The sequence below is a fragment of the Scyliorhinus torazame genome, chromosome 18, assembly GCF_047496885.1.
Source record: "Scyliorhinus torazame isolate Kashiwa2021f chromosome 18, sScyTor2.1, whole genome shotgun sequence".
NCBI classification, from domain to species: Eukaryota; Metazoa; Chordata; class Chondrichthyes; order Carcharhiniformes; family Scyliorhinidae; genus Scyliorhinus; species Scyliorhinus torazame.
In genome coordinates this window covers 106,492,646-106,520,225 of record NC_092724.1, presented here as the reverse complement: position 1 = coordinate 106,520,225, position 27,580 = coordinate 106,492,646, and the positions used below count along the sequence as shown (strand labels likewise).

The 27,580-nt window shown below is 52.0% G+C and overlaps 1 protein-coding gene across 2 annotated transcripts in view; it reads right to left on the bottom strand.

The window, feature by feature from the left end:
* The window catches only part of dnah9 (dynein, axonemal, heavy chain 9), a 779,494-nt gene that overhangs the window by 402,507 nt on the left and 349,407 nt on the right, over positions 1 to 27,580 (bottom strand). For both annotated transcript variants that reach the window (XM_072483125.1, XM_072483126.1), the window contains one exon: positions 18,303 to 18,542. In XM_072483125.1, the coding sequence (XP_072339226.1) occupies positions 18,303 to 18,542 (240 nt within the window). The remainder of the gene's footprint in view (positions 1 to 18,302; positions 18,543 to 27,580) is intronic.

Below are 27,580 nucleotides of genomic sequence, written 5' to 3'. Positions count from 1 at the left end.
CTGCTGAGACTGGCCATGGCCTGCAGAGACTGTGCCACGGAGTTGAGCCCCTCTGCCATCTGCCGCTGGCACTGGCTCATGGCCTCCTGTGAGAGGGCAGCCATGTCCTGGGCCACAGGCGCCGCCTGCACAGAAAGCCCCAGGCCTCGCAAACCGCTCCCCATGTCTGACACCGTCGCACCCATTGTCTCCACCGCGGACGCCACCCGTGCGGTGTCGGCCTGGGTGGCACGCATGACCGGCACCACTGCCAGCTCCTGGACGCGGGTGGACTCCTCCACCTGCAACTGCAGCCGCCGCAAGCTGGCCGTCACCCTCTTCGCTCGTCCCAGGTTCGGTGGTTGCATTGGACCCATGGGTGGGTGTGGTAACTCCAGGAACCCGGGATCCATCTGGGCGGCAGATGTTCGCTTGCGCCGGGTTGCCCTCCGACCACCCGCCCCTCTGCTGCTCCTACCTCCCCCTGCTGTATCGGGACAGCTGTGTTGTGCGCACCAGAAAGTGTACCAGACGCCTCATCACTAAAGTGCCCAACCGAGGTGAGCGTCTCTGCGATGGTGGAGGGTGTTGGTGACAGCAGTGGCGTTGTGTGGTGCGCATCGTCCGACTCTGAGTCCATGGCACTTTGGGGTGGCGGTTCGTCTCCGCCCATCCAATCTGTGTCACTGTCCTGTATTTCAGTTTCCTGGGTAGGGGTGACCTGGGTAGGGGTGTCCTGGGTTGTGGTTTTGTGGCTCGGCTGTGACGGGGGCCTGTGGCTGCCCCTCTCGTCGCTGGGTGGCACACGCCTGCGTCGCCGCACCCGCATGAGACGGGGGCGCCGTCTCCCTGTTGCTCCAGGCCTCTCCGTGTCACGTGGTCTCCGAGGGGCATCGTGCGGGTGTCGCATGCCAGAGAGTCCGGGTCTCTCCGTCTCCCGTGGTCTCCGAGAGGCATCATGCAGGTGGTCTGCATCTGCGGAGATGGGTGCCTCGACGTTTGCTCCTGCGATACACAATGAAGCATGCATGGTTAGACACGCAGGCAGTGATCAGGTGATATGGGGAAGGGGGGATATGGGGAGGAGGGATATGGGGGTATGGGGGAGAGGGGATATCGGGGAGGGGGGATATGGGGAGGGGGGATATGGTGGAGGGGGGGATATGGGGATGGGCTGTCGGTGGCTCACTTGCTGGTGGGCCCCCGACCTCTGCATCAGCAACCTCCCGGTCCTCAGGTCCGCCAGCCAGTTCCAGGGCCCTTTCCTCATGTTCGGTCAGTGGCCTCTCATCAGCTGGGCTTCCTCCAGTCCTCACATGCTCCCTGGTGTTGTGTGCGCGCTTCTCCTGTGGGGGCAGGGGTAAAAGGCAACAGCGTTAGACAGGTATATGAATGCACGCCATCGGTTGCGCGTGTATTGCAGAGGTTAAGGTTAGGGCTGGATTCACTTGGGGATATGGGGGAGGGGGGATATGGGGAGGGGGGATATGGGGAGGGGGATATGGGGAGGGGGGCTATGGGATATGGGGGAGGGGGATATGGGGGATGTGGGGGAGGGGGATATGGGGGAGGGGGGATATGGGGAGGGACGATATGGGGAGGGGTAATATGGGGGAGGGGATATGGGGGATATGGAGAGGGGGATATGGGGGAGGGGGGATATGGGGAGGGGGGATATGGGGAATATGGGGAGGGGTGATATGGGGGATATGGATATCGGGCGGGGGGGGCTCACCCTGGCTGCCCTGAATAGGTAATTCACCTACTTGTGGCACTGGGTGCCTGTCCGTGGTGTCAGGGCCACAGCGCTGACGGCCTCTGCCACCTCCCTCCACAGACGCCGGCTGTGGCGTGGGGCGACTCTGCGGCCGTGTCCGGGATACAGAGCGTCCCTCCTCTGCTCCACTGCGTCCAGGAGCGCCTCAAAGTCACGGGACTGGAACCTCGGGGCTGTGCGGCGGGCGGCCATCCGGTCGGGTCTTCTGGTCGGGTGGGGGGAGCAGCGCATCTTATGAGCCGTCACGCCGTGCGGCGTGCATGACGCCGCACTGCGTGAACCACGTGAGCCAGCGCGGATAGCGTCACGTCGCTGCTAGCCCATTCCGGGCCGGAGACTTTGCGACGTTTGGGGCGGCGCGATACAGGTGGGATTTGCGCCGTTTTGGGCGCCGGTCGGCTGACATCGCGCCGATACCGGAGAATTTCGCCCACCGTTTCCACATCCACCCTGTCAAAACCCCATAGGATCTTAAAGATTTTGGTCAAGTCGCCTCTTACTCTTCTAAACTCTCGTGGATACAAACCTAACCTCTCCAACCTTTCCTCATAAAATAATCCGCCCATTCCTGGTATTAGTCTAGTAAACCTTCTCTGAACTGTCTCTAGCATATTTACATCTTTCCTTAAAGGAGACCAGTACTGTGCACAGTATGCCAGATGTGGTCTCACCAGTGCCCTGTACAACTGTAGCAGAACACAAATATTACTGAATATAAATTGGAATTAAAAATTAAGGTTTTTACTCAGCCCCCAGTTAATCCCTTAATTTTGAGTGCTGTCTTTGAAATACCTGATGAGACGTGATAAAAGACAGCAGCAAGCTGCACTCTCCTCTGCTCAAGCTATCAGTTTGTTTTTACTGCACTTTGAATCCATGCTCTAAAGTGTGTCACTGATACAGGTTTCCTGTCAGTGATTGACTGCTTCAAATCATTGTGCAACTCACTTTCACTGTGCATCTGCTGTCTATTAGTGACAATGCCAGCCGCTTTAACTAATGTATGTAATCTATCAATTCAGACATGTGACAATTCAGTGATCACTTTCAAAAGAAGAGCATGGTAAGTGGAAAGCAATTAATTTTTTAAAACTTTTAATATCAAAATTATGCTTTGTCATTACCACTCCAGCTGCTTCTGGTTTGCTGTCAAATGAAGTAGAAATTGAATCAAGAGCAATTTTGGTCATTTTGTTCCACACAAACTACAATTATCCAAGTTATAAAAGTACGAGGACCCTACATAATTACAGCCAGGGAAGCTTTGAAGATAACCAGTGGGAATAATAAATGGGAGTGCTTTGGCGTTCCAGAACCGGAGACTGGAAAAGTTTTAGAATTAATTTTCTGATTCACTACAAAATTAAACTTGTAATGAGAGGTTTCTGTAATGGACTGACCCGAAGCAAACAGCCTTTACAAACTATCTAAACCAGCAACCTGATAGTATTTCACTATCCTAGTTCCTATTTGCACAGTTTTGACGAGCTGGAAGCAGAAATTTGCTGAGAGTAGTTACTCAGGGCTTGATAATGGGGGAAATTTCTGTGATTCACTACGTGTAGTGGAAACGTAAGTACTTTTAAAAACGTGATGTTCAATGGTTTGTTATGAATAGGGAGTAGGGACATTTTCTACTGTAATATGGAACCAGCTCATTTGCTGTTGAAAATTAGCCTTAAATATGAATTCCAACTACTTACATGTCAAGCTGGATTTAGATCATTGCAAAGTGAGAAACAGGGAAATATTTGTTCACTACATTAAGGAGGCTACTTTGATAGTGTTAGCTCAGATTGACTGTAGCACGACAGAATGTAAATCAGAGGTTCATGGGAATAAGTTCCACAAATTCCAAACCTAGGATTTCTACCATCTAGAAAAATAAGGGCACCAGGTTCATAGGAATACGAACATCTCCAAATAGGTTCTCCTCCAGATCACACACCGATTTACGCAATGTTCATTCCTTCATCGTTGGGTCAAAAACTCAAAATATGTGACCAGAACCGTGGGTCGAAGCAGCTCAAGCACGTGCCTGACCATCACTTTCTCATGGGTAACGAGGGATGGGAAATAAATACTGGCCTTGCCAACAATGTCCATTGTTATATTCCAGAAAGCCAGTTGGTGAAGGATAGAACTAAAGCCTATATTTACAACCTTGTATAAGCATTTATTTACACTGTTACAGATTACAAGCAAGCACTTGCTAGTCCAATCCCCACCACTGTCTCGCCAAGTCCATGTCTATTTATGATATACAACTGAATCCCCAGTTATGCCCACCGCCTGCCTTCAATTAAAGACAATTACCACCGATATCTTTGACACTATTTTAAAAAAAAGTTCTGACATGTTCTGCAGCATGTAATCGAAACGTTTACACCATTAGCATGAGTTTTCCAGATGTCCTAAGCAACACCATTCGGTCGGGGTAGGAGGTCCTTGTGTGTTGTATGCTCAGGCAGGCATGTGTACATGCACACATGTTTTGTGTATGTGTGTTCCCAACATACCTGTGACTGGTGTCAGAGGGCAGCCCATGCAATTAGTGCCAGTCTATAATGTGGCAGTCCCAACACCTCGAACGATATCTGTGCTGATTAATTTTTGCTTCAAAATTATTTACATGACAACACTACGATACAAATTGTGTAAAAACAGAAAAAGTTGGAAATACTCAGCAGGTCAGGTAGCATTTGCAGAGAGATACATAGGTTGATGACCTCTGTCAGATACGACCAATCATTGTGGAAACAGTTCTGATGGAAGTGAGTTGGGAGAGATGAATTGCCATTGAGTGAGGAGTCTCTCCACCAAGGTCCATTCAATTCTTCACTTTTCAGCGAACTTGCATCTGAGGCCAGGAGATGGGTGTTGAAGCAGAGACTTGTAAACTTGATGTGGTGTCCTCTAAAATTTAGGGTTAATAACGCGGCCACACATAAAATAAAAGTGAGTGGATACTAGTGGCAGCTTGCATGACTCACTAAGATTTGGTTGCAGTTGTCTGGAAGTTGAGAACTTTTTGCAAAAAACAAGGGAAAGTTGAAAGCAAAATGTTGATGCTGCTGGAAATCTGAAATAAAAACTGAAAATGTTGGAAAAACTCAGCAGGTCTGGCAGCATCCGTGGAAAGAGAAATTGGGGCCAGAATTCTCCGTCGTCGGGATTCACTTTTCTCACTGGCATCGCATTCCCGCCCGTGGGTTTACCAGTGGCATGGGATGGTTACAATGGTAAATCTCACTGACAGCATGATGGGAAGATAGAATCCTGCGACCAGCAAATGGCATGCCGCCGAGAAACACGGTGGGGAACCAGAGGATCCAGCCCAGTGTTAATGTTTCTCCGGCCATTGGGATTCTCTGTTCCCGTTGGCAATGGTCACCTGCCTACAGGTTTCCCAAAAGAGTGGAGTGGCTTCAATGGGAAATCCCATTGACAAGCGGCAGGACAAGAGAATCCCGCTGCCAGAAAATGGCACTGTGCTGAGAGGCACGTGGCCGGGGTGGGGGGGGGGGGTTGAGAATCCCGCCCATTAATTATGTTTTTCTCTCCACACATACTGCCAGACCTGCTAAGTTTTTTCAGCAATTTCTATTTAAATAAAAGGATTCCTGACGCACTAGCTGTAGAGACATTATAAACTGTAGGAGTGGGTTGATTGCTCACTAGAAAACCAAGCGTGTAATATAGGCAATAACCATGGGAACAGTTATAAAAAATGTAAATGCCAACTTTTGTTATATTCTATCACAGGATGTAGGTGTTGCTGAATTTGCTGCCATGTTTTTGCTGACTTGCTACTTGGTCTTTCTGTTTAGGACAGAATTGTCAGAAAGTCCGGTTTATATCTAGTTTTGGGCAATGGGATTGTGGTTCACAATTTTTCTGCATCCATTCCTGTTGAGGTAGACAGCATATAAACTTGTAAACTTGGTGCAGCCTCCTCATCTCTATGATTTCAGTGAGGAACCCAGTGGGCCTATTCTGCTGGTTGGCTGCGTGCACAACAGGAAACCGAGTAGTACGTGAGACTAGTATGTGTTGCAGATAGCCTGCAGCTCTTAAAGACAGTCTGTCTCTCTGAAAAAGAAGCTGCGCTTAAAAATGATGGCTGCTTCTGATTCCAGTGCTGCTATTGGAAACGAGACAAATGTAATACCAGAGCCGGGAAAGAGAACTTGTGGCTTACAGATATGGGGCGAGATTCTCCCACCCCCCGCCGGGTTGGAGAATTCGCCGGGGGTTGGCGTGAATCCCGCCCCCGCCGGTTGTCGAAGTCTCCGGCACCGGATATTCGGCGGGGACGGGAATCGCGGCGCGCCGGTTGGCGGGCCCCCCCGCTCGATTCTCCGGCCCGGATGGGCTGAAGTCCCGCCGCTAAAATGCCTGTCCCGCCGGCGTAAATTAAACCACCTACCTTACCGGCGGGACAAGGTGGCGCGGGCGGGCTCCGGGGTCCTGGGGGGGGACGCGGGGCGATCTGGCCCCGGGGGGTGCCCCCATGGTGGCCTGGCCCGCGATCGGGGCCCACCGATCCGTGGGCGGGCCTGTGCCGTGGGGGCACTCTTTCCCTTCCGCCACCGCCACGGTCTCCACCATGGCGGAGGCGGAAGAGACTCCCTCCACTGCGTATGCGCGGGAATGCCGTCAGTGGCCGCTGATGCTCCCGCGCATGCGCCGCCCGGAGATGTCATTTCCGCGCCAGCTGGCGGGGCACCAAAGGCCTTTTCCACCAGCTGGCGGGGTGGAAATTCGTCCGGCGCCGACCTAGCCCCTCAAGGTTGGGGCTCGGCCCCCAAAGATGCGGAGTATTCCGCACCTTTGGGGCGGCGCGATGCACACGTCTGATTTGCGCCGTTTTGGGCGCCAGTCGGCGGACATCGCGCCGTTTCTGGAGAATTTCGCCCCAGGTGCTAGTAACATTAGACAAAGTGTTTCACGGGGGAGAGAAAACAAGTTTCTGCGGCAGGACAGAGGACCTTTCAGGAATCCCTTCCGAAAGAAGTGGGAGTAGGTAGTCACTGAGGTCAAGGCACAGAGCCTGGTGCTGAGGGCCTGGCAGTAGTACAAGAAGAAATTCAATAACCTTACGTGGGCACACAAGGTCAGTGAAGGTGGACCTGATTCTACGACCCACAGTCTCACACACGGATCACGCTGGGAGCCACGTGGTGCTGGGGAATTGCGGGGGAGGGGCCATAACACAATTAGAGGCGGGGAGAACGCACCTTTGAGATTCTCCCAACCCCGCGCCCCGACATCATCTGGTTCACGCCCAGATTAGCATATTTTAATCCTCATTTAACATTACTCTTAGTTTTAAGCCAGATTCTTCCTGCTCCCAGGATTTTCTGACCCTCGGGGACAGTGGGAACCCAGTGCAAATCACTACTGTTTTCCAAATGGAAACCAGTCGTGATGACCATGCCGGAAAGGGGAGGGACTGTGAGGCCATTGAAACCCCTCAGTGGTCGGGGAAATGGCTAAGAAGTGACCTGCCACTTCTCCCTGGCATCCTGGTAGTGCTAACCTTGCAGCACCAACTTGTGAACATGTTTAGCTGCATGTTCCTGGCGCATGTAGCAAGGAGAAATACAATGCTATAAAACGGCACTTGCATTAGATAGGGGATCTCAGCGGGGAACGTGCGGCCGAGGCCGCACACAGTCCCGTTTTGTGCACTGAGGTGCTCCGTTCACCGGAACTCCTCAGTGCAGCGAGAGATCAGGACACCATTATAAATGATGTGGAGATGCCGGCATTGGACTGGGGTGAGCACAGTACGAAGTCTTACAACACCAGGTTAAAGTCCAACTTCGCACCCCAATACGCCAACATCTTCATGCACAAGTTTGAACAGGACCTACTCACCGCACAGGACCTTCAGCCGACGTTATACACCATGGCTGTTCCGTGCGTCTGGATGAAGAACTTGTTGTCGAAGGTGAAGACGTTGTGATCCAGAATGAAGCGGATGAGTTGCAGAATTGCGTCTGGAGATTGGCAGTTGTCGGTGTTGAGTACTGAGGCTGCTGCAGCAATGCCGTCGTCATGGGGGATGCTGGTGTAGAGTGCCGAGACGTCCATTGTGACGAGGAATGTTCCTGGTTCAACTGGTCCATGGGTGCTGAGTTTCTGTAGGAAGTCCGTCGTGTCGCGACAGAAGCTGGGTGTACCTTGTACGATGGGTTTCAAGACGCCCTCGATGTAGCCAGAGAGGTTCTCACACAGGGTCCCATTGCCTGAAACGATAGGGCGGCCTGGTGTGTTGGCCTTATGTATTTTCGGGAGGCAGTAGAGATCTCCAATGCGGGGAGTACGTGGGATGAGAGCACGTAGGGTGCTCTGAAGATCTGGATCCAAGGTCTTGATCAGTCTGTTAAGTTGGCGGATGTGTTCCTTGGTCGGATCTGCGGGTAACTGTCTGTAGTGTTCTTGGTTGTTCAGTTGTCGGTATACTTCTTTGCAGTAGTCCGTTCTGTTCAGTACGACAGTGGCCCCCCCAGTCTTCAGAACAGTGACCACGACACCACACAACCCTGTCATGGCAATCTTTGCAAGACGTGCCAGATCATTGACATGGATACCACTATTACACGTGAGAACACCACCCACCAGGTACGCGGTACATACTCGTGCAACTCGGCCAACATTGTCTACCTCATACGCTGCAGGAAAGGATGTCCCGAAGCGTGGTACATTGGCGAGACCATGCAGACGCTGCAACAACGAATGAACGGACATCGCGCAACAATCACCAGGCAGGAATGTTCCCTTCCAGTTGGGGAACACTTCAGCAGTCAAGGGCATTCAGCCTCTGATCTCCGGGTAAGCGTTCTCCAAGGCGGCCTTCAGGACCCGCGACAACGCAGAATCGCCGAGCAGAAACTTATAGCCAAGTTCCGCACACATGAGTGCGGCCTCAACCGGGACCTGGGATTCATGTCGCATTACATTCATCCCCCACCATCTGGCCTGCAAAATCCTACCAACTGTCCTGGCTTGATACAATTCACACCTCTTTAACTGGGGTTACCCCATCTCTACATCTGTAAAGATTTAATCACCTGCTAATGCTCGCATTCCTAGCATTGTTTGGCATCTTTGAATTTGTCTATATATGTGTTTCTGGAACAGACCTCTGCATTTACCTGAGGAAGGAGCAGCGCTCCGAAAGCTAGTGACATCGAAACAAAACTGTTGGACTTTAACCTGGTGTTGTAAGACTTCGTACCATTATAAATGGCATCCGATCTCTTGAGCCCTTGAAATGCAGTCCCCCCCCCGCCCTCCATCACGAACGCACTACGGGAGAGTATCCCCACCCTCCCCCTAAACATCCACACAAAGCACCCCCGGATCACCACCCCACAAAAAGTGCCAGTTTGGCACCTTGGCAGTGCAAGGCTGGCACCCTGATGGCACTGCCCCCGGTGGTCTGAGAATCCTGGGAGCAGGAATAATCTGTCTTAAAACTAAGAGTAATGTTAAATGAGGATTTAAATATTCTAATCTGATCTGTCGGCCGTGTTGTGCTCGAAGAGAGTGCAACGTGGCCAATAGATCCTGGGAGAGGCCTCCCGTGGGATTCCCAACAGCCTTTGCGCCTCGCGGGATATACCCAAGTCCTGCGTGGCACCAAAATCAGAATCACACCCTAAGGGGGCGTGACCAAACGACGCGCACCTAAATAGGTTTATAACCTACTTAGACAAGCTTACCCGGGATCTACAGCGTCCTGGATCTACCAGTCTTCACAGCGAAGACGCAACTGGGCACCATTCAGTACTGGTCCACACAAATGTGGGCCGCCAGAGTTAGTGCTGGGCTGCTCCCTGGCACTCCCTCTGGAATGCGGGCGCCTTGGCAATGCCCAGCTGCCACCTTAGCTTGTCACCCACAGGTCCCCAAGTGCATGCCCTTTGGGCATGGTGGTACCCTGGCACTACTGGTGCCTCCCAGGCACCATAGCATGGTAAAAGAATCTCCCCAGGCTCCAAATAAATTTCTACGTGCGGTTGAAATCCAAACTGATTCATCGCAAAGCAGCCAACAGGAATCTCACCAGTTTTCCGTCTGGGGACAACTTACTAATCCTTAGTAAGTCAAAAGCACTGCACCTGCAAGGTGCATTCCTGACCCTCCAAATACCACTGCAGCCTCATGCTGCTCGGACTGTTCAGCTAATAGTGGTTATTAGCCTCAGTCATTCAGTGGGCCTGCACAGATCATGGGCTGGATTCTCCGATTCTGCGGCTATGTCTGGAGGATGCATCTGGTCTTACGACCAAAAAGCCATCGCCGCCCCTGCCCCGATGCTCCGCCAGTGGGGATCTAGCAGCCGCGCCACGTAAAGCCCCCCGCTTTACCTGCCGATATGGACGCAGGATGGCCGGGTCCGTGGCTGCGCATGCACACGGCGGTGGCGTGCGGCAGCCACGCCGTACAACATGGCGCCAGCCGCGCGCAGACCCAGCAATCCAAATACTGCCCCCCTGTAAACCCTCTCGCCACCCCCGGATCATCCCCCACCAGTGACCCCAGCCCCCGCCGAAGCCCCCCCTGCAAGCGGAACATCTCCCCCCCCCCCCACCGACTGCGGCGACACGGGACACAGTCCACAGGCGCCATGTCAGGTTCCCGAAAGATGAGAGGACACGTGTCCCACACTGTCGGGAATTCAACCCATTGTGGGTGGAACATCAGGGGAGGCCTTCCCAATGGCGTGCCGCATACCCCTCGATTACGTCGTTTTTGAGGGGGCAGAGCATCCGAAAAATGGCACTGCCCCCGATTTCGGCCTAAAAAAGGGTCTCCGGCAAATCACCAAATGCGATTTCGGCGTTGCCAATCGGAGTTTGCATATTCTACCCATGTCTACGTGGGCTTCATCTGGGTGCTCCAGTTTCCTCCCACAGTGCAAACAGGCGCAGGTTAGATGGATTAGCCATGCAAAATTGCCCCTTAGTGTTCAGGAATATGCAGGTTAGGTTATGAGGATAGGACGAAGTGAAAGGGAGAGTGGACCTGGGTACCTCTTTTGAAGGGTCGTGCAGACTCAATGGGCCGAATGGCCTCCTTCTACACTGCAGGGATTCTATGATTCTTAGGCCAACTGAGGCTGCCAGAACAGCCTGGCCAATGTTATAGCCTTGGGGTTTCCATCACTCCAGTCCAATGCTACAGATCTCAAAATCGCGGCCAGCGTGTTTTCTTTAAACTCATCGAACAGTGGTCAAATGCCAAACATTAATTATAGAAACATTTACATAGGGATACTCAGCACTTATCACAAATTAAATTGACCTGAAAGAAGATTTGCAACTTTGTTCAGGATTTGAACAATACGACACCACATCAACAGTGCTTTTTACTAATTCTGCACAGAATCCTCAAGTTCAATTTAAAAACAAGAAAACAGGTGTGTTTTCCCGAATGACCTTTTCACCACCAACTCCCCCGCGCAAATGTATATGGTCTTCCCTGCCTCTCTGCAATATTTCACAATTTTCTTCTCCCTCCTTTACCAATGTTGTCGATAAGGTGTTGCTGAATATCTTAATTTTTGCTGAGGCCAAGGTTCGTTCTGCTTATTTTCTCCTTTTTAAAGCGTTTCTGGGGCTTCCTGCCACACAAATTATTCTCAATATAGAAGGTAAACTACCTGCTCCCAGATCACTATCCCAACCGCTTTGAAAGAAGCCTCTGATTGTTCATCACCTTTCTTTGGCCAACAGATTATGCTTGATCGCACACTGCAGTACCACTTAGATTCAGAGCTTACGTGCTGGGAACTATAGGTGTGTTTTTCCTCACCATCACTCTGTAGAATGGCACAATGAAGGTCCAACAGTCCAATATGTCACCTGGTGACCAAAATGGTCATAACCAAAAAACACCACTTTGGTCCAGCCGTTTATCTCTGAGAGTTCAATAAACACAGTTAAGGAACTTAGGGAAGAATGTTTTGCTCTCTCTAATGGCAGGAAGGGCATACAAGCAGGGGGGCGGGGGGGGGGGGGGGGGGGGGGGGGAATGATGGAGTACCAGAGCCCTTCTGCCTTCCCACCTCTGCCAGAATTAGGTTCTGGGTGAGAAGACCCATGGTCTACCTTCCAGTCCCAATGCCAATTGAGGCCCAAGTGGCAATTAATGACCACTTAAGGGCCTCATTCCGCTGCTGCTGGTATTAACCCAGCTGCAGGTGGGCTTGTCACCAAATTCTAAGATGGCGCCGGAGCGAGGCGACTTCATGCAAGCTGTGCCCAGCATACCCTCTAATTCTATCTTTTACCCTCGTTCGATGCTTCTAAAACTAACATTACATTCTGCAATCTCTCCTTCCATCCCTATGTACGGTATGCGTTGTCTGTCTCGCATTCAAGAAATAATACTTTTCACTGTAAACGAATACATGTGACAATAATAAATCAAATCAAATGTGGCATGCACATCAGCTAAAACTATGCGCACAGCTTCTCTCCCCAGGTGAGGGGTGGGATGGAGGAGGAGTGGTTCCTCTTAATTGAAGGGCTCAACATTAGGAAAGTGGTGGGTGAAAGCCACCCTCTGCTCTGGTTGCTGCCCAAACCCCTCCCCCCCAGCATCCTTCTCTCCCGTATTGCCACCTCGTGAATCAGCACCACCACCCCTCCCCCCACCAAACCCAGGTATTACTTATCTGTAGCCTGGGCCGTTTCATGATTCTGGATTCTGCTGCCTGTCCATCCGGCAAGCAGCCATGCCTCCCCAGTGGCGCTGCTGAGCACATGAGCTGCCAGCTTCCAATTGGCTGGAAGCTCTCAAAAAGCGAGGCTTCTGCTCCCGGGCTCTTGATTCAGGGGAAGGACCACCACTGGCCTCACCATTGCCCGATTGGCTTGTGGTTCAGTGGGCCTTCCCGACAAGAGGCAGCATAGGTCTCTTACTGGCTGTCCAGCCAGCAGAGACCCCGTGCTCCAACAAGATACCACCCTCTGGGCGCTATTCAGCCGACACATGATAAAGTCCGCTGAACGGCACGATTAGCGGAGCGTTTCTCGGTGGCTGCAGCACTGAGAAACATTCCGCTATCCAATGGCACTTTACCTTTTTTTTTGGCCTCGGGGAGTTTCTCCCCACCAAAGCCGCGCTTAGAGAAACTTCCTGCTGGCGAACCTCGCAGATCAGGGTGCCATTTTGCAAGGCTACCCTGATATTCTCCCCCTCTCTTTCAGGCACGCCCATGCTCTTTTGAACCCTGCCAAACTTGGGGAGGCTCCCGGGAAACCACCCTCTACCTGGCAAGGTCCCCCCCTCCAGCCTAGGCATAACCGCTGGCAGTGCCAACCTGGCATTCATTTGCCCGGGCACTGCCAGCCTGGCATCATTGCCGTGCCCTGGAACCCTGGCAATGCCATCCGGTGACACATTCATGGTGCCTGGGTGTCACTGTCAGGGTGCCCAGCTGGCAGTGTCAAGATGCCCAGATGCTAGGGGAAGGTCCAAGGTGCCACCCTGTTCTGTTCCTGACTGTAGCGCACAAAGACTCACGAGAGACGAATAGAGATGAAGTCGATGAGGCTTTATTAAGCGTGACTTGTTCCCCGCAGTTCAGCAACAGACTGGCCTGCGGGGGAGAACTCCTGGTTCTTATACTCCGCCTTCAGGGCGGAGCTAGAGATCAACAGCCAACCAGGACCCGGGATCTGTCAGCCAATGACATCACGGCTTCACAGTCCCACATGACCCCTAATGCATACTACCACATTCACCCCTTGTTAAAAATGAACCCGGCGGGGTAGTGCTTCGCTTGTTGGTAGGGGTTTACAAGGCTGGTCCTGGGAGGAAAAAAAACATTTGCATGTCATCACAGTGCCCTACACTGGGCTATGTACAGGGTTTTTTTGTTTTGAACTATTTACAGTATTCGTAAGAGGGAAAAAAGGAAAAAAAATTCTCGTTAAAGTCCACAACATTCTAGTGTTACACCGATGCCACAAGTCGGTCGGGCGGTCTGGTCGTCCTTGTCGATCGCCTCAGCCCCGGTGGTGGTGGTGCTTGTTCCAGTGTTGTCGTCTCCGGGAGCTTTACGGTTTCTGCTTCAGCCTCACTTCTGGTCGGACCTGGGAGGAGGACCGATCCTCCCGGGAAGGGGGCTGTCGCAGGGTGCGCCGGTGGCAGGGAGGGGGTGATTGGTGTCAAGGGGGTGTGCGTGTTGCCGGCGGGCGCCAGATCTCGCAGGGAGACCGTGTCCTGTCGGCCGTCGGGGTACTCCACGTAGGCGTACTGCGGGTTCGCGTGGAGGAGGTGAACCCTCTCGACTAACGGGTCCGACTTGTGCGCCCGCACATGTTTCCGGAGCAAGATGGGTCCTGGGGCCGCCAACCAGGTCGGCAGCGACGTTCCAGAGGAGGACTTCCTGGGGAAGACAAGGAGGCGCTCATGAGGCGTTTGGTTAGTGGTGGTACACAGTAGCGACCGGATGGAGTGGAGGGCGTCCGGGAGGACCTCCTGCCACCGTGAAACTGGGAGATCCCTGGACCGTAGGGCCAGTAGGACGGTCTTCCAGACCGTGCCGTTCTCCCTCTCTACTTGCCCGTTCCCCCGGGGGTTGTAGCTGGTCGTCCTGCTCGAGGCTATACCCTTGCTGAGCAGGAACTGGCGCAGCTCGTCACTCATGAAGGAGGACCCCCTGTCGCTATGGACGTATGCGGGGCAACCGAACAGTGTGAATATGGTGTTAAGGGCTTTAATGACTGTGGCCGCTGTCATGTCAGGGCAGGGGATGGTGAAGGGGAAACGGGAGTACTCGTCCACCACGTTCAGGAAGTATGTGTTGCGGTCGGTGGAGGGGAGGGGCCCTTTGAAATCCAGACTGAGGCGTTCAAAGGGACGGGAGGCCTTGATCAGGTGCGCACTATCCGGCCTGAAAAAAATGCGGTTTGCACTCTGCGCAGATGTGGCAGTTCCTTGTGACTGTACGGACCTCCTCCACGGAGTAGGGGAGGTTGCGGGACTTTATAAAATGGTAGAACCGAGTGACCCCCGGGTGGCAGAGGTCCTCGTGGAGGGTTTGGAGACGGTTAATTTGTGCGTTGGCACATGTGCCGCGGGATAGGGCATCGGACGGCTCGTTCAGCTTTCCGGGACGGTACAAGATCTCATAGTTGAAGGTGGAGAGCTCGATCCTCCACCTTAAGATCTTGTCATTTTTAATTTTGCCTCGCTGTGCATTATCAAACATGAAAGCTACCGACCGTTGGTCAGTGAGGAGAGTGAATCTCCTGCCGGCCAGGTAATGCCTCCAATGTCGCACAGCTTCCACTATGGCTTGGGCTTCCTTTTCCACTGAGGAGTGGCGGATGTCTGAGGCGTGGAGGGTTCGGGAGAAAAAGGCCACGGGTCTGCCCGCTTGGTTAAGGGTGGCCGCTAGAGCTACATCGGAGGCGTCGCTCTCGACCTGAAAGGGGAGGGACTCATCGATAGCGCGCATCGTGGCCTTTGCGATATCCGCTTTGATGCGGCTGAAGGCCTGGCAAGCCTCTGTCGACAGAGGGAAGGTCGTGGTCTGTATTAGGGGGCGGGCCTTGTCTGCGTACTGGGGGACCCACTGGGCGTAATATGAAAAGAACCCCAGGCAGCGTTTTAGGGCTTTTGAGCAGTGAGGGAGGGGAAATTCCATGAGGGGGCGCATACGTTCGGGGTCGGGGCCTATTATCCCATTGCGCACTACATATCCCAAGATGGCTAGCCGGTTTGTGCTAAAAACGCACTTGTCCTCGTTGTATGTGAGGTTCAAGGCTTTAGCGGTCTGGAGGAATTTTTGGAGGTTGGCGTCGTGGTCCTGCTGATCGTGGCCGCAGATGGTTACGTTGTCGAGATACGGGAACGTGGCCTGCAACCCGTGTTGATCAACCATTCGGTCCATCTCTCGTTGGAAGACCGAGACCCCGTTTGTGACGCTGAATGGGACCCTTAGGATGTGGCATAATCGCCCGTCTGCCTCGAAGGCTGTGTACTTGCGGTCACTTGGGCGGATGGGGAGCTGATGGTAGGCGGACTTGAGGTCCACGGTGGAGAAGACCTTATATTGGGCAATCCGATTGACCATGTCGGATATGCGGGGGAGAGGGTACGCAGCTAGCTGTGTGTACCTGTTTATGGTCTGGCTATAGTCTATGACCATCCTTTGCTTCTCCCCTGTCTTTACTACTACCACCTGTGCTCTCCAGGGACTATTGCTGGCCTGGATTATGCCTTCCTTCAGTAGCCGCTGGACTTCGGACCGAATGAATGTCCGGTCCTGGGCGCTGTACCGTCTGCTCCTAGTGGCGACGGGTTTGCAATCCGGGGTAAGTTTGCAAACAAGGATGGGGGCTCAACCTTGAGGGTTGCGAGGCCGCAGATAGTGAGTGGGGGTATTGGGCCGCCGAATTGGAAAGTTAGGCTCTGCAGATTGCACTGGAAGTCTAATCCCAGTAATGTGGGCGCGCAGAGTTAGGGAAGGACGTAGAGCCTGTAGCTTTTAAACTCCCTCCCTTGCACCGTTAGGGTCACTATGCAGAAGCCTTTGATCTGTACGGAGTGGGATCCTGCAGCTAGGGAAATCTTTTGCGCACTGGGACGGATGGCCAAAAAACAGCGTCTTACCGTGTCGGGGTGGATGAAGCTTTCTGTGCTCCCGGAGTCGACCAGGCATGGTGTCTCGTGCCCGTTGATCAGCACTGTTGTTGTCGTCGTCTGGAGCGTCCGGGGCCGTGCTTGGTCCAGCGTCATTGAGGCCAGACGTGGTCGTAGTGCTTCAGCGTCTTCCTCGAACCCCGTGGAACCGTCGATGCTGGGGTCCATTGTTGCCGTCCAAGATGTCGGCGGGGGTGAACAAAATGGCCGCCCCCTGCATCGCACATGGCTGGGGGGTCACAAGATGGCGGCGGGGGTGGACAAAATGGCCACCCCCATGCGTCGCACAGGGCTGGGGGTCCCAAGATGGCGGCGCCCCTCCTCCCCTCGTGGTGGCCGGGACCCAAAATGGCTGCGCCTGCGGGTCGCACCTGGGGCGCTGGGGGGGGGTTGGGGAGCGTTTGAAACGCGCAGGACTCCTTGTTCTCCGGGGACAGCGGTGGCCAGGACCCAAAATGGCTGCGCCTGCGGGTCGCACATGGGGCGCTGGGGGGGTTGGGGAGCGTTTGAGACGCGCAGGACTCCTTCTTCTCCGGGGACAGCGGCGACCTCCCGGGACCGACACACAGCCGCGAAATGGCCCTTTATCCCGCAGCTCTTGCAAATCGCTGCGCGGGCCGGGCAGCGCTGACGGGGGTGTTTCGCCTGGCCGCAGAAATAGCAGCGGGCTCCCCCGGGACGACTTGGTGTCTGGACCGCGCAAGCCTGTGGGGTGGGGGGGGGTTTGTCGTGACGGGGGCCTGTCCCAAAATTAGCAGCGCGGCGTAGAATTCGTCCAGCGATTCTCCGGGACTTTGCCGTCTCGTTGTGAGTTGGTAGCGTGCGTAGATCTGGTTCACTGGGCAAACATAGATGCTCTTTAGTGCTGCGAACGCTGTCTGGAAATTCTCTGCGTCTTCTGTGAGAGGGAAAATTTCCGGGCTTACCCTCGAGTGCAGGACCTGTAGTTTCTGGTCTTCTGTGACCCGGCCGGGGGCCGTTCGGAGGTATGCTTCGAAACAAGTCTGCCAGTGTTTAAAAACTGCTCCTGAGTTCACTGCGTGGGGGCTGATCCTCAGGCATTCCGGGATGATCCTGAGTTCCATAGTCCTTTAAGCACGCTTAATAAATTGTAGCGCACAAAGACTCACGAGAGACGAATAGAGATGAAGTCGATGAGGCTTTATTTAGCGTGACTTGTTCCCCGCAGTTCAGCAACAGACTGGCCTGCGGGGGAGAACTCTTGGTTCTTATACTCCGCCTTCAGGGCGGAGCTAGAGATCAACAGCCAACCAGGACCCGGGATCTCTCAGCCAATGACATCACGGCTTCACAGTCCCACATGACCCCTAATGCATACTACCACACTGACCAACCGGGGTCTCCAATGACCTGGGAACCCCTCCACTCTCCAGGTGCTGTTATGACAGGTCCACATTTGTGTGGACCAGTAATAAATGACGCCCTGGCAAGGTCTCCCAGGATTGCAAGTGAGCCCCAGGCGCCGAGTGAATCTGGCGTACTGCTCATTTATACATTCAGATCTGGATCATGCCCAGTGAGTGTGAGATCCAGATCATGTCGGGCGGAGTGAGTTGGGTGACTCGCGTTTGCCCGGCGTGGAGCCCGATTTGGAGCTCAGATGCAATTCACCCATTGCGTCCGGAAATGCGCCTGGCGCAACAGGGTCGCTGAATCGCGTCTTATATGTTTGAATTGATCTAACAAAATGTCTAGTCCACTCCCACTTATCATCACTGATGTTGTTTTTGAACCTCATCCACCCCTCTGCACAATGTGCTCCAATCTTTCACCACCCTCTGTATGAAATAGTCAGAAATTGAGTCCTTGGTGGTCTAACAACATATTAGATGTTAAATGCCAGTGAACTCACCTGAAAGATGTTGGACAGATCCCGCAGGTTGAAGATGTAATGGAATTTGATGGCTGTTGGTAGAAATGTAGAAGCCACTTTGTGATGCAGGGCCAGCGCCAGGTTGATGAGCTGCTGCGTAGATTTCTGCAATGCCCCTGCAAAGTTGCCAAGCTTGAGATGCTGGGACAGAATGGTACTGTAGATGGTTGCAAGGGCATCCATGCCAGGAAACGACAGGGCAAACACACAGAAGTGGCGCTGTGTTAGGAAATGAAAAACGATTAGTTGTGCTGGATTTGTACACTTTTACACATCAGGCATCTGAGTCTTCAGATTTCAATTTGTGTGGAACATTTAAGAGCAGCAGACAGCGCAGGCATCTCTAAAAGCGCACAGCGTAAAATAAGATAAATAAGTGGAATTTAAGTCCATGGCTGACTGATGCTTTAATTCCCCAGGCTGCATTTGAGGTGAGGTGTGTTCTTTTTTTTATTGTGGACAAGATTTTGTAGTGAAACCTAAGAATGTCTTGGGCTTGGTTGTGATCGCCCCTTTGGCAGAGGAGGCTGCTGACACTCGAAAGGTCATTTCTGTGAGCTAATGGAAGGGTGGCCATTAAAACATGAATTCATAGCCAGACTGAGTCAATTCCTCAGGGAGAGCAATGGATAAAATTGAAAATTTGCATGAGAATATTTGCGCTGCTAATCAGGCAAAGCGAAAGACACTTTAATTTAATCTACAGAAACCATTTCATTTTCAGAAAATAAGCATGTTCGGGTGGGATTCTCCAGTCCGCCAGCTGCGTTTTCCAACATGGCGCGTCCCTGTTGGCAGTGGGATTCTCTCGCGGGCCGCTCTGTTGGTGAACCAGAGGATCCTGCCAATGGAGAATTCCGCTGGAGGTATTTATGAAAATTAGACATGTCAATGTTGGTGGAATGTGACTGCAATGATTGCAGTTAGCAGTGACAGAATATTGCGGTATGAATGAACTTGTTCCTGAACACTGAGGTTACCCTGGGAGGTGACAAACTAATTACGGAGTTCTTTCTCCCAGTCAATGGGCCACATGTTTCATTGGTGATAAAGCGAATATTTATTCTGTTCCAGTCAGTTGCTTTGCAGTTCACATTAAACAAAACCATGGGCTGAATTCTCCGCCGTCGAGCTTCTCCATTTTGCCGGCAGACCGGGGGTTTTCCGACGGCATGGAGCTGGGAAACCCTATTGACCAGCCGGCAAAACAGAGAATACCGATGGTGTGCACAGAGAAACCCGGCCCATAGCTGTTAAGGTTCCATATGTCCTGAATCTACATGGACTGGCAGCACAAATCTGTCACTCATAGTGAGAGAGGCCACAGAGGGAAAAAGAAAGAAAAATATAGCCTCACACTAGTGCAATGCAGGGTAATGTCCTGAAAGTGCAATCTCAAAAATTTATGGGGCATCGCGATATACTTTACCTGGAGCAGCTGGGATCTTCAAAATCAAATGATTCCATTTGTCAGCACATGCACAAGCATAACTTAATAAGCAGAAGAATTATTTTAAATGATCTTATTCTAACATATAGGAGTCCCAGGGAAGCCTGACAGGATTGATGCTTAGAGGGTGTTTCACCTTGTGGGACATAATCTCAGAGTAAGGGGTCACCCATTTAAGACAGGGATGAGGAGGAATTTCTTCTCTCAGAGGGTAGTGGAATTCTTTACTGCAGAGGACTTTAGAGGCTGGGTCATTAAGTATGTTCAATGCCGAGATGGACAGATTTTTAATCAGTAAGGGAATCAAGAGTTATGGAGATAAGGTGGGAAAGTGGAGTTGAGGATTATCACATCAGATCAGTCATGATCTCATTGAATGGTAGAGCAGACTTGATGGGCCGAATGGCCCACTTCTGCTCCAATGACTTATGATGGTCTAAAAAGAAATGATCTTGATATTCGATACTTTAATAAGGCTGTAATTTATGGCGGATTGAGCTGCAGAATGTAAATCACCAGGCAGTGGTGTCTGGCTGCAGCCATGTTGAGCAGCACAAGGTAAAAATGCTGTCCTGTTTACTGCTCTCTGGTCCCATCAGTATTCGTATTGCTGCAAATTTAAAATATGCTCCTTTTTCCACTTACTGCACCACTGGTTCTCAGAGTCTAAGTCTCCAGGGCAGGAAAATTTACTCAGGTAACCAGCAACATTCTAAATTGAGTATTAGGAAACATATTTATGATGATTAACATATTTATGACCATAAATTCTAAATAAAGGAAAGTAGCTGTCTTCAAAAGTGAAATCTCCTGCAGTGCGGCTTCAGATATCCTTGTAAAGGCTGTGATCTGAACTGGGCTTCTGGGTTGGGATTTCTGTTAGATTTAATGTGAGAAAACTACAAAAGCAGATTCATTTGAAGAAGGCTAGTTTGGGGATTTCAGTGCCTCGACAGATGCTGGCCTTGGGTAAGGGTTTCTTTCAAACTGGGTGAATCACTGTTTGCAGTCACCACTACCTGCCTGATGACAGAAACTAATAGATTAGCCCACAGATCTATCGCTGAATAACTAAAATTGTTTTTCACATGCGACTCAATAAGTAGATATTTTCAAGTACCCATCATACTGGCAACATAAAATGTAGAACACGACTTCACCTTTGTTGAAACCATTAGTGAAATAACACTCACTGAAATAAACAATGCAGATTCCATTCAAGCTGCACATTGATGGAGCCCTTGTTTAACCCAGTCAGTGGTGCACTTGTTTGGAAAGAAAGCTAACCATTTGTTTTGAGAGTACCAGTAAAACCAGAAATGTGATTCCCATTGCAAAGGTCAGTGATATGCCATCAATGAACACATGACGAGTGGTGAACGTAACTGAGGCTTTAATACACTAAACAGAAAGCCTCCTGGCTTCTGATCCCGAATTGGATCAGAGGCGGAGACCAGCCACCTTTATACATGAGCCCGAGGGGAGGAGCCACAGGTGGAGCCAGCAGGGACAAGCCCAGGCATGTAACAATACAATACAATGCAGTGATTTACCACATTCACCCCGTTTAAAAAAAAGAGTCCTGCGGGGGTAAAGTGGGATCAAAGATCAAGTCTGTCAAGGGCCTTGACCTTCCGCCATGATCGCCTCAGTCCCGGCTGTGGTGTGGGCACCGGGGTCGAGACCTGCGCGTCCGGGAGCGTGTTGTCCTCTTCTTCACCCAGTTGTTGAGTCGGTGGAGGGGGGGGGGGGGGGGGGGGGGGGTGGGGGTGGGGGGGGGGGTGGTGGTGATGGTCGCCGGTGGGCCTGCGGGTGCCAGTTCTTGAGGTAGGTAGGTAGAGGTGGGGGAAGACGGTGTAGGGTCGGGGTTGGTGGTGATGGTCGCTGGGGAACTTGCAGGTGCCAAATCCCGAAGGGAGACTGTGTCCTGTCGCCCGTCCTGATGTGCCACGTAGGCATATTGTGGGTTGGCATGGAGGAGCAGGACCTTCTCGACGAGGGGATCTGATTTATGGCTCCTCGCATGCTTCCAGAGGAGGACGGGTCCTGGGACTGTCAGCCAGGATGGGAGCGAGACCCCGGAGGTGGACTTCCTGGGGAAGGCAAACATACGCTCATGAGCAGTCTCGTTGGTGGCAGTACACAGGAGCGACCGGATGGAGTGGAGCGCATCGGCGAGGACCTCCTGACAGCGGGAGACTGGGAGACCTCTAGACCGTAGGGCCAGGAGGACGGCCTTCCAGACCATCGCATTCTCCCTCTCCACCTGTCCGTTGCCCCAAGGGTTGCAGCTTGTCATCCTGCTGGAGGCGATGCCCTTGCTGAGCAGGAACCGACGCAACTTGTCGCTCATGAAGGAGGAACCTTGATCGCTATGGATGTAGGAGGGGAACCCGAACAGGGTGAAAAGACTGTGCAGGGCCTTGATGACGGTGGCAGAGGTCATGTCAGGGCACGGGATGGCAAACGGGAATCTTGTGTATTCATCAACAATGTTGAGGAAGTACACGTTACGATCAGTGGAGGGGAGGGGCCCTTTGAAAACGACCCTGAGGCGCTCAAAGGGGCGAGAAGCCTTTACCAGTTGCGCTCTGTCTGGCCGATAGAAGTGCGGTTTGCACTCCGCGCAGACCTGGCAGTCCCTGGTCACGATACAGACCTCCTCGATGGAGTAAGGCAGGTTGCGAGCCTTGACAAAGTGAAAAAACGGGTGACATGTACCGCGGGATAAGGCATCTGGGGGCTCATTCAGCTTCCCAGGTCGATACAAGATATCGTAGCTATAGGTGGAGAGCTCGATCCTCCACCTCAGAATCTTGTCATTCTTGATCTTGCCCCACTGTGTGTTATTGAACATGAAGGCAACTGACCGTTGGTCAGTGAGGAGAGTGAATTGCCTGCTGGCCAGGTAATACCCACAATGTCGCACAGCTTCTACAATGGCTTGGGCTTCCTTTTCGACGGAGGAGTGTCGAATTTCGGAGGCATGGACGGTACGGGAGAAGAAAGCCACGGGCCTGGTTGAGGGTAACGGCCAGGGCAAATTCCGACGCATCGCTCTCCACCTGGAACGGAATGGACTCGTCCACAGCGTGCATCGCGGCTTTGGCAATATCTGCGTTGAGGCGGTTGAAGGCCAGGCGGGCCTCAGCCGTCAGGGGATAAACGGTGGATTTAATAAGCAGATGGGCCTTGTCCGCATAATTGGGGACCCACTGGGCATAGTAGGAGAAGAACCCCAGGCATCTCTTCAGAGCCTTGGGGCAGTGGGGGAGGGGGAGTTCCAGGAGGGGGCGCATGTGGTCGTGGTTGGGCTCTAGGACTCTGTTTTCCACAACGTAGCCGAGGATGGCCAGGCGGGTTGTGCGGAAAACGCATTTTTCCTTATTGTAAATGAGGTTCAGGAGTTTGGCGGTGTGGAGGAAGTGCCAGAGGTTTTCGTCATGGTCCTGCTGGTCATGGCTGCAGATGGTGACATTGTCAAAGTACAGGAACGTTGCCTGCAACCCGTACTGGTCAACCATTCGGTCCATTTCCCATTTGGTGACGCTGAACCCTGAGGAAGTGGTAGAGGCGGCCATCTGCCTCGAAGGCAGTGTATTGGTGGTCCTCCGGGCGGATAGGGAGCTGGTGGTACGCGGACCTCAAGTCAACTGTGGAGAAGACTCGATACTGCACAATCTGATTGACCATGTCAGATATGCGGGGGAGGGGGTATGCATCGAGCTGCGTGTACCGGTTAATGGTCTGACTATAGTCGATGACCATCCGGTGCTTCTCCCCAGTCTTGATGGCCACCACTTGGGCTCTCCAGGGGCTGTTACTAGCCTCAATGATCCCCTCGCGTAGGAGTCGCTGGACCTCCGACCTGATAAAAGCCCTGTCCCGGGCACTGTATCGTCTGCTCCTAGTAGCGACGGCTTACAGTCCGGGGTGAGGTTAGTGAAGAGCGAGGGTGGAGAGACCTTAAGGGCCTTGAGGATACAGACGGTGAGGGGGGGCAGGGGTCCGCCAAACTTTAAAGTAAGGCTTTGGAGGTGGCACTGGAAGTCGAGCCCCAGTAATAGGGCAGCGCAGAGATGGGGAAGGACGTAGAGTTTGAAGTTAGTGTACTCTACGCCTCGTACAGTAAGGGTCGCGACACTTTACCCCCGGATTTCTACTGCATGTGATCCGGAAGCCAGGGAGATTTTCTGGGTCACGGGTAAGATTGGGAGGGAGCAGCGCCTTACTGTATCTGGGTGTATGAAGCTGTCTATGCTCCCGGAGTGGAAAAGGCTGGCCGTCTCGTGCCCATTGTTCCGGACGGTCATCGTCGATTTGTGAGGTGATGAGGCCGGGACTGGTCGAGCGGGGTGGAGGCGAGCGTCGGAAGGTGATGGGTAGGCCGGTCGGAGGTAGCGGCGGCCAGCGTACGATCAGGTGAGCAGGGCTCCCGGGAGGCTGCGGAGTGGTCCCAAGATGGCGGCCCTCGTGGGTCGCGTGTGGCGGGTGAAGTACAAAATGGCGTTAAAGATGGCGGCCCCCATGGGCAAAATCGAAAATGGCGGCGAAGATGGCGGCGCCCACGGGTCGCACATGGCGGGTGGCGCAGCAGCTGGGGTCGGCCCCGACAGGCAGCAGGCAGCGCTGCTGGGCCGAGAAGATTTAGGGAGAGATCAGGCCTGGCAGGCTTTCGCAAAGTGGCCCTTCCTCCCACACCCGTTGCAAGTCGCGTTCCGTGCAGGACAGCGTTGTCGGGGATGATTACCCTGGCCGCAAAAGTAGCACTTGGAGCTTCCGGCGTTGGTGGGCTGCTGCGTGGCACAGGCTTGCGCCGCACCGGGGCTGGATGATGGCGGTGCCCACGAGGTCCACGAGGGTGCTGCGCGGTCGGAGGTGTAGGCCTCCATGTTCTGGTAGGCCACCTCCTGCGAGTTTGAGAGCTGCACTGTCTCTGGGAGGCCGAATGTACCACCTTCTAGCAATCGCTGGTGGATGTAGCTCGATTTCATGCCCGCGACATAAGCGTCCCTGATCAACAGCTCTGCGTGTTGGGTAGCCGATACCGCCTGGCAATCACAGCTCCGGCAGAGTACCCGTAAGGCACACAGGAATTCTGCTAGTGATTCCCCAGGGCGTTGTCGTCTCGTGGCAAGAAGGTGCCTATCATACACCTCGTTCACAGACTTAACATAGTGTGCCTTCAGCAGCATTATCGCCTCCGTATATGAGGGGGCGTCCCTGATGAGAAGAAAGACTTGCGGGCTCACCCGTGCGTGGGGGACCTGCTTCTTTTGGCGGTGGTGAAGTCTTCGGTGAAGGATCCGAGGTATGCTTCGAAGCAGCTTAGCCAGTGCTCGAACGTTGTAGTGGTGTCGGCTGCCTGTGGGTCCAGCTCCAGGCGATCAGGTTTGAGTGATGAATTCATATTAGATGTTTAGTGTATTAAATTTATATGCCGTCAATGAACACGCGACGAGTGGTGAACGTAACTGAGGCTTTAATACACTAAATAGAAAGCCTCCTGGCCTCTGATCCCGAACTGGATCAGAGGCGGAGACCAGCCACCTTTGTACATGAGCCCGAGGGGAGGAGCCACAGACGGAGCCAGCAGGGACAAGCCCAGGCAATGTAACAATACAACACAAAACAATACAGTGGTTTACCACAGTCAGAACATTTAAATGTGCTAAACAATATAAATGGAGTTTGATTTGTTTTGACGGGATAAACCATAGTCCCTGATTACTACCTCTGTGTTTATCTTCTGTATAATCAGTGTTGTTGATAACTAGCAGATAATATCAGTGGCTTGTGCATTATATGTGAAAAACAAGGAGGCCTGACCAAGTAATATCTAAAGAGAATAAATGTGCAAAATTAGTACTTCGTAAAAATTGATGAAGCCATGTATAAGTTATAAATTCATATCTTTATGTTGGGCAAATAGTGTATCAGGTGGAACCTTGACATGTTTCATGCTTATATCAGGTGTCTAACAAAGATCATTTGTACGCATTATCATGCTAAATTGTTTTGGGCATTTCATTTTTCCTCAGTCACTACTTTTCTTAGCTTTCCTCCCTTCCCCTCTAAACTGTTGTGCAGATTGTTGCCTCTCATTACATCCTAACTTTTCTTTCAAGGCCGACATTTATTGTCTATCCCTAGTTCTTGGGATGAGTGATGTGCTTTCTCCTTGCAGTCTGCATGGTATAGGTGCTCATACAATACCGTTAGGTAGGGGCTCGTGCGCTTTGGGAAATACTGTCAAAGTCGCTACGGTCCATCCAACAGTTTCATACTAACTTCTGCCTCCTTCAGTTTTATCTTCTTACTACTGTCAGGAGCAGAGGTGGTTTTAAGTGATCTAAAGTAAAGTAAGTTGCCATAGTCCCGGGTGACCATAGGCTGCTTTCCCCTTTGAGGGGGGAGAGCTGACTGGTGGTGACTTAACCTGGTTGATCATCACACCTCAGGCGAGGGGCAAGGTTGAGAGGGCGGTCCTTCATGGATAACCTCAGACGGTATGGGAATTGAGTCCACCCTTGCTCTGCATCACAAACCAGCTGTCCAGACAACTGCGCTAGACCAGCCAGCTACATTTGTATTGTTGTATGTTGGAAATAAGGTGTAGATTTAAGTGGGTTTAATTTAGTGGTTCTGTGTTAGAAAGGGTAAGACACAGTTTGATTCATGTTAAAAATGGTGCTTGTATGTATGGGGGTTTGGGTTTCAGTTCAATGAAATGAAATGAAAATTGCTTATTGTCACAAGTAGGCTTCAAATGAAGAGGCTGGTACAGGAATTGAACCGTGCTGCTGGCCTGCCTTGGTCTCCTTTAAAAGCCAGCGATTTAGCCCAGTGTGCTATACCTGCCCCTTCAAGCTGTCTCTATTGCGCTGAGAGAGAGTATCTGACTGGAAAAGTAAACACAAACTTCGATAAAGAATGTGCTGGCTTAGAAACCAGGGGCCATCTTTAGGAAGAAATATTTTTGAGTGTGTTTAACTGAACTCAAAAGGCAGATGGAACTAGGGAGCTGGAGAGAGAACCGCTCTTTCTCAGCTCTGTCAAAAACAGAAGGAGCTTAGCAGTGAAGAGGGAATATCTCTAGCCTTGCTAGAACAAAAACATACAATGGAGTATGGGGCAAGGAAGCAAGTGCCAGAACAGCTTGTGAAGGAAACTAAAGAATGAAGAGACATTTCAGGGAAGTTTGAAGTAAAAAGGAAAAGAAAGAGGAAATTGGAACTGGAACAGGGTACTGTTCATTGAGGTTACAGACAGAGCTGTGAAAGAGTGGGCGAGTGAGAAACCACAGATATCTGAAGTAATTATAAGGTTTGTGATATCCTACTACAGCCTGTGATGAAATAAGCGAAACAATTGTAAGGAATTAGTGGCTGGAACTCAGATTATGTGTAAAAGCTTGAAAGCATTCACGACAAATGAAAGGAGAGTTGCAAAAGCTGGAAGTGGAATCTTGTTCAGAACAGTTGAGAGAAAGTACTTTTTGAAAGAAGATTCTAATGCATGCCTTCTTGAGAGTGGAGCTTAGAATCACTTGTGTGGAAATCGGTTTCCAGAGAGAAGTCGGCTCACGGTGTAAAAATCATCTGGGAGGGTTTGAGGAGAAACTCACAGAATTTCACTTGGTTTCAGAGTGGAGTATGCCTGACCACAGTCAGCCTGCGGGCTTAACGTGACTGTGTGTTGACTGAGACCATTACATCATAAGATGTATTTTGTAACCCTTGTAACCCTTAAACTCTGTGTACATTTGTGAAATAATTGGGAGTGAAGGAGAATTTTATTATAGTCA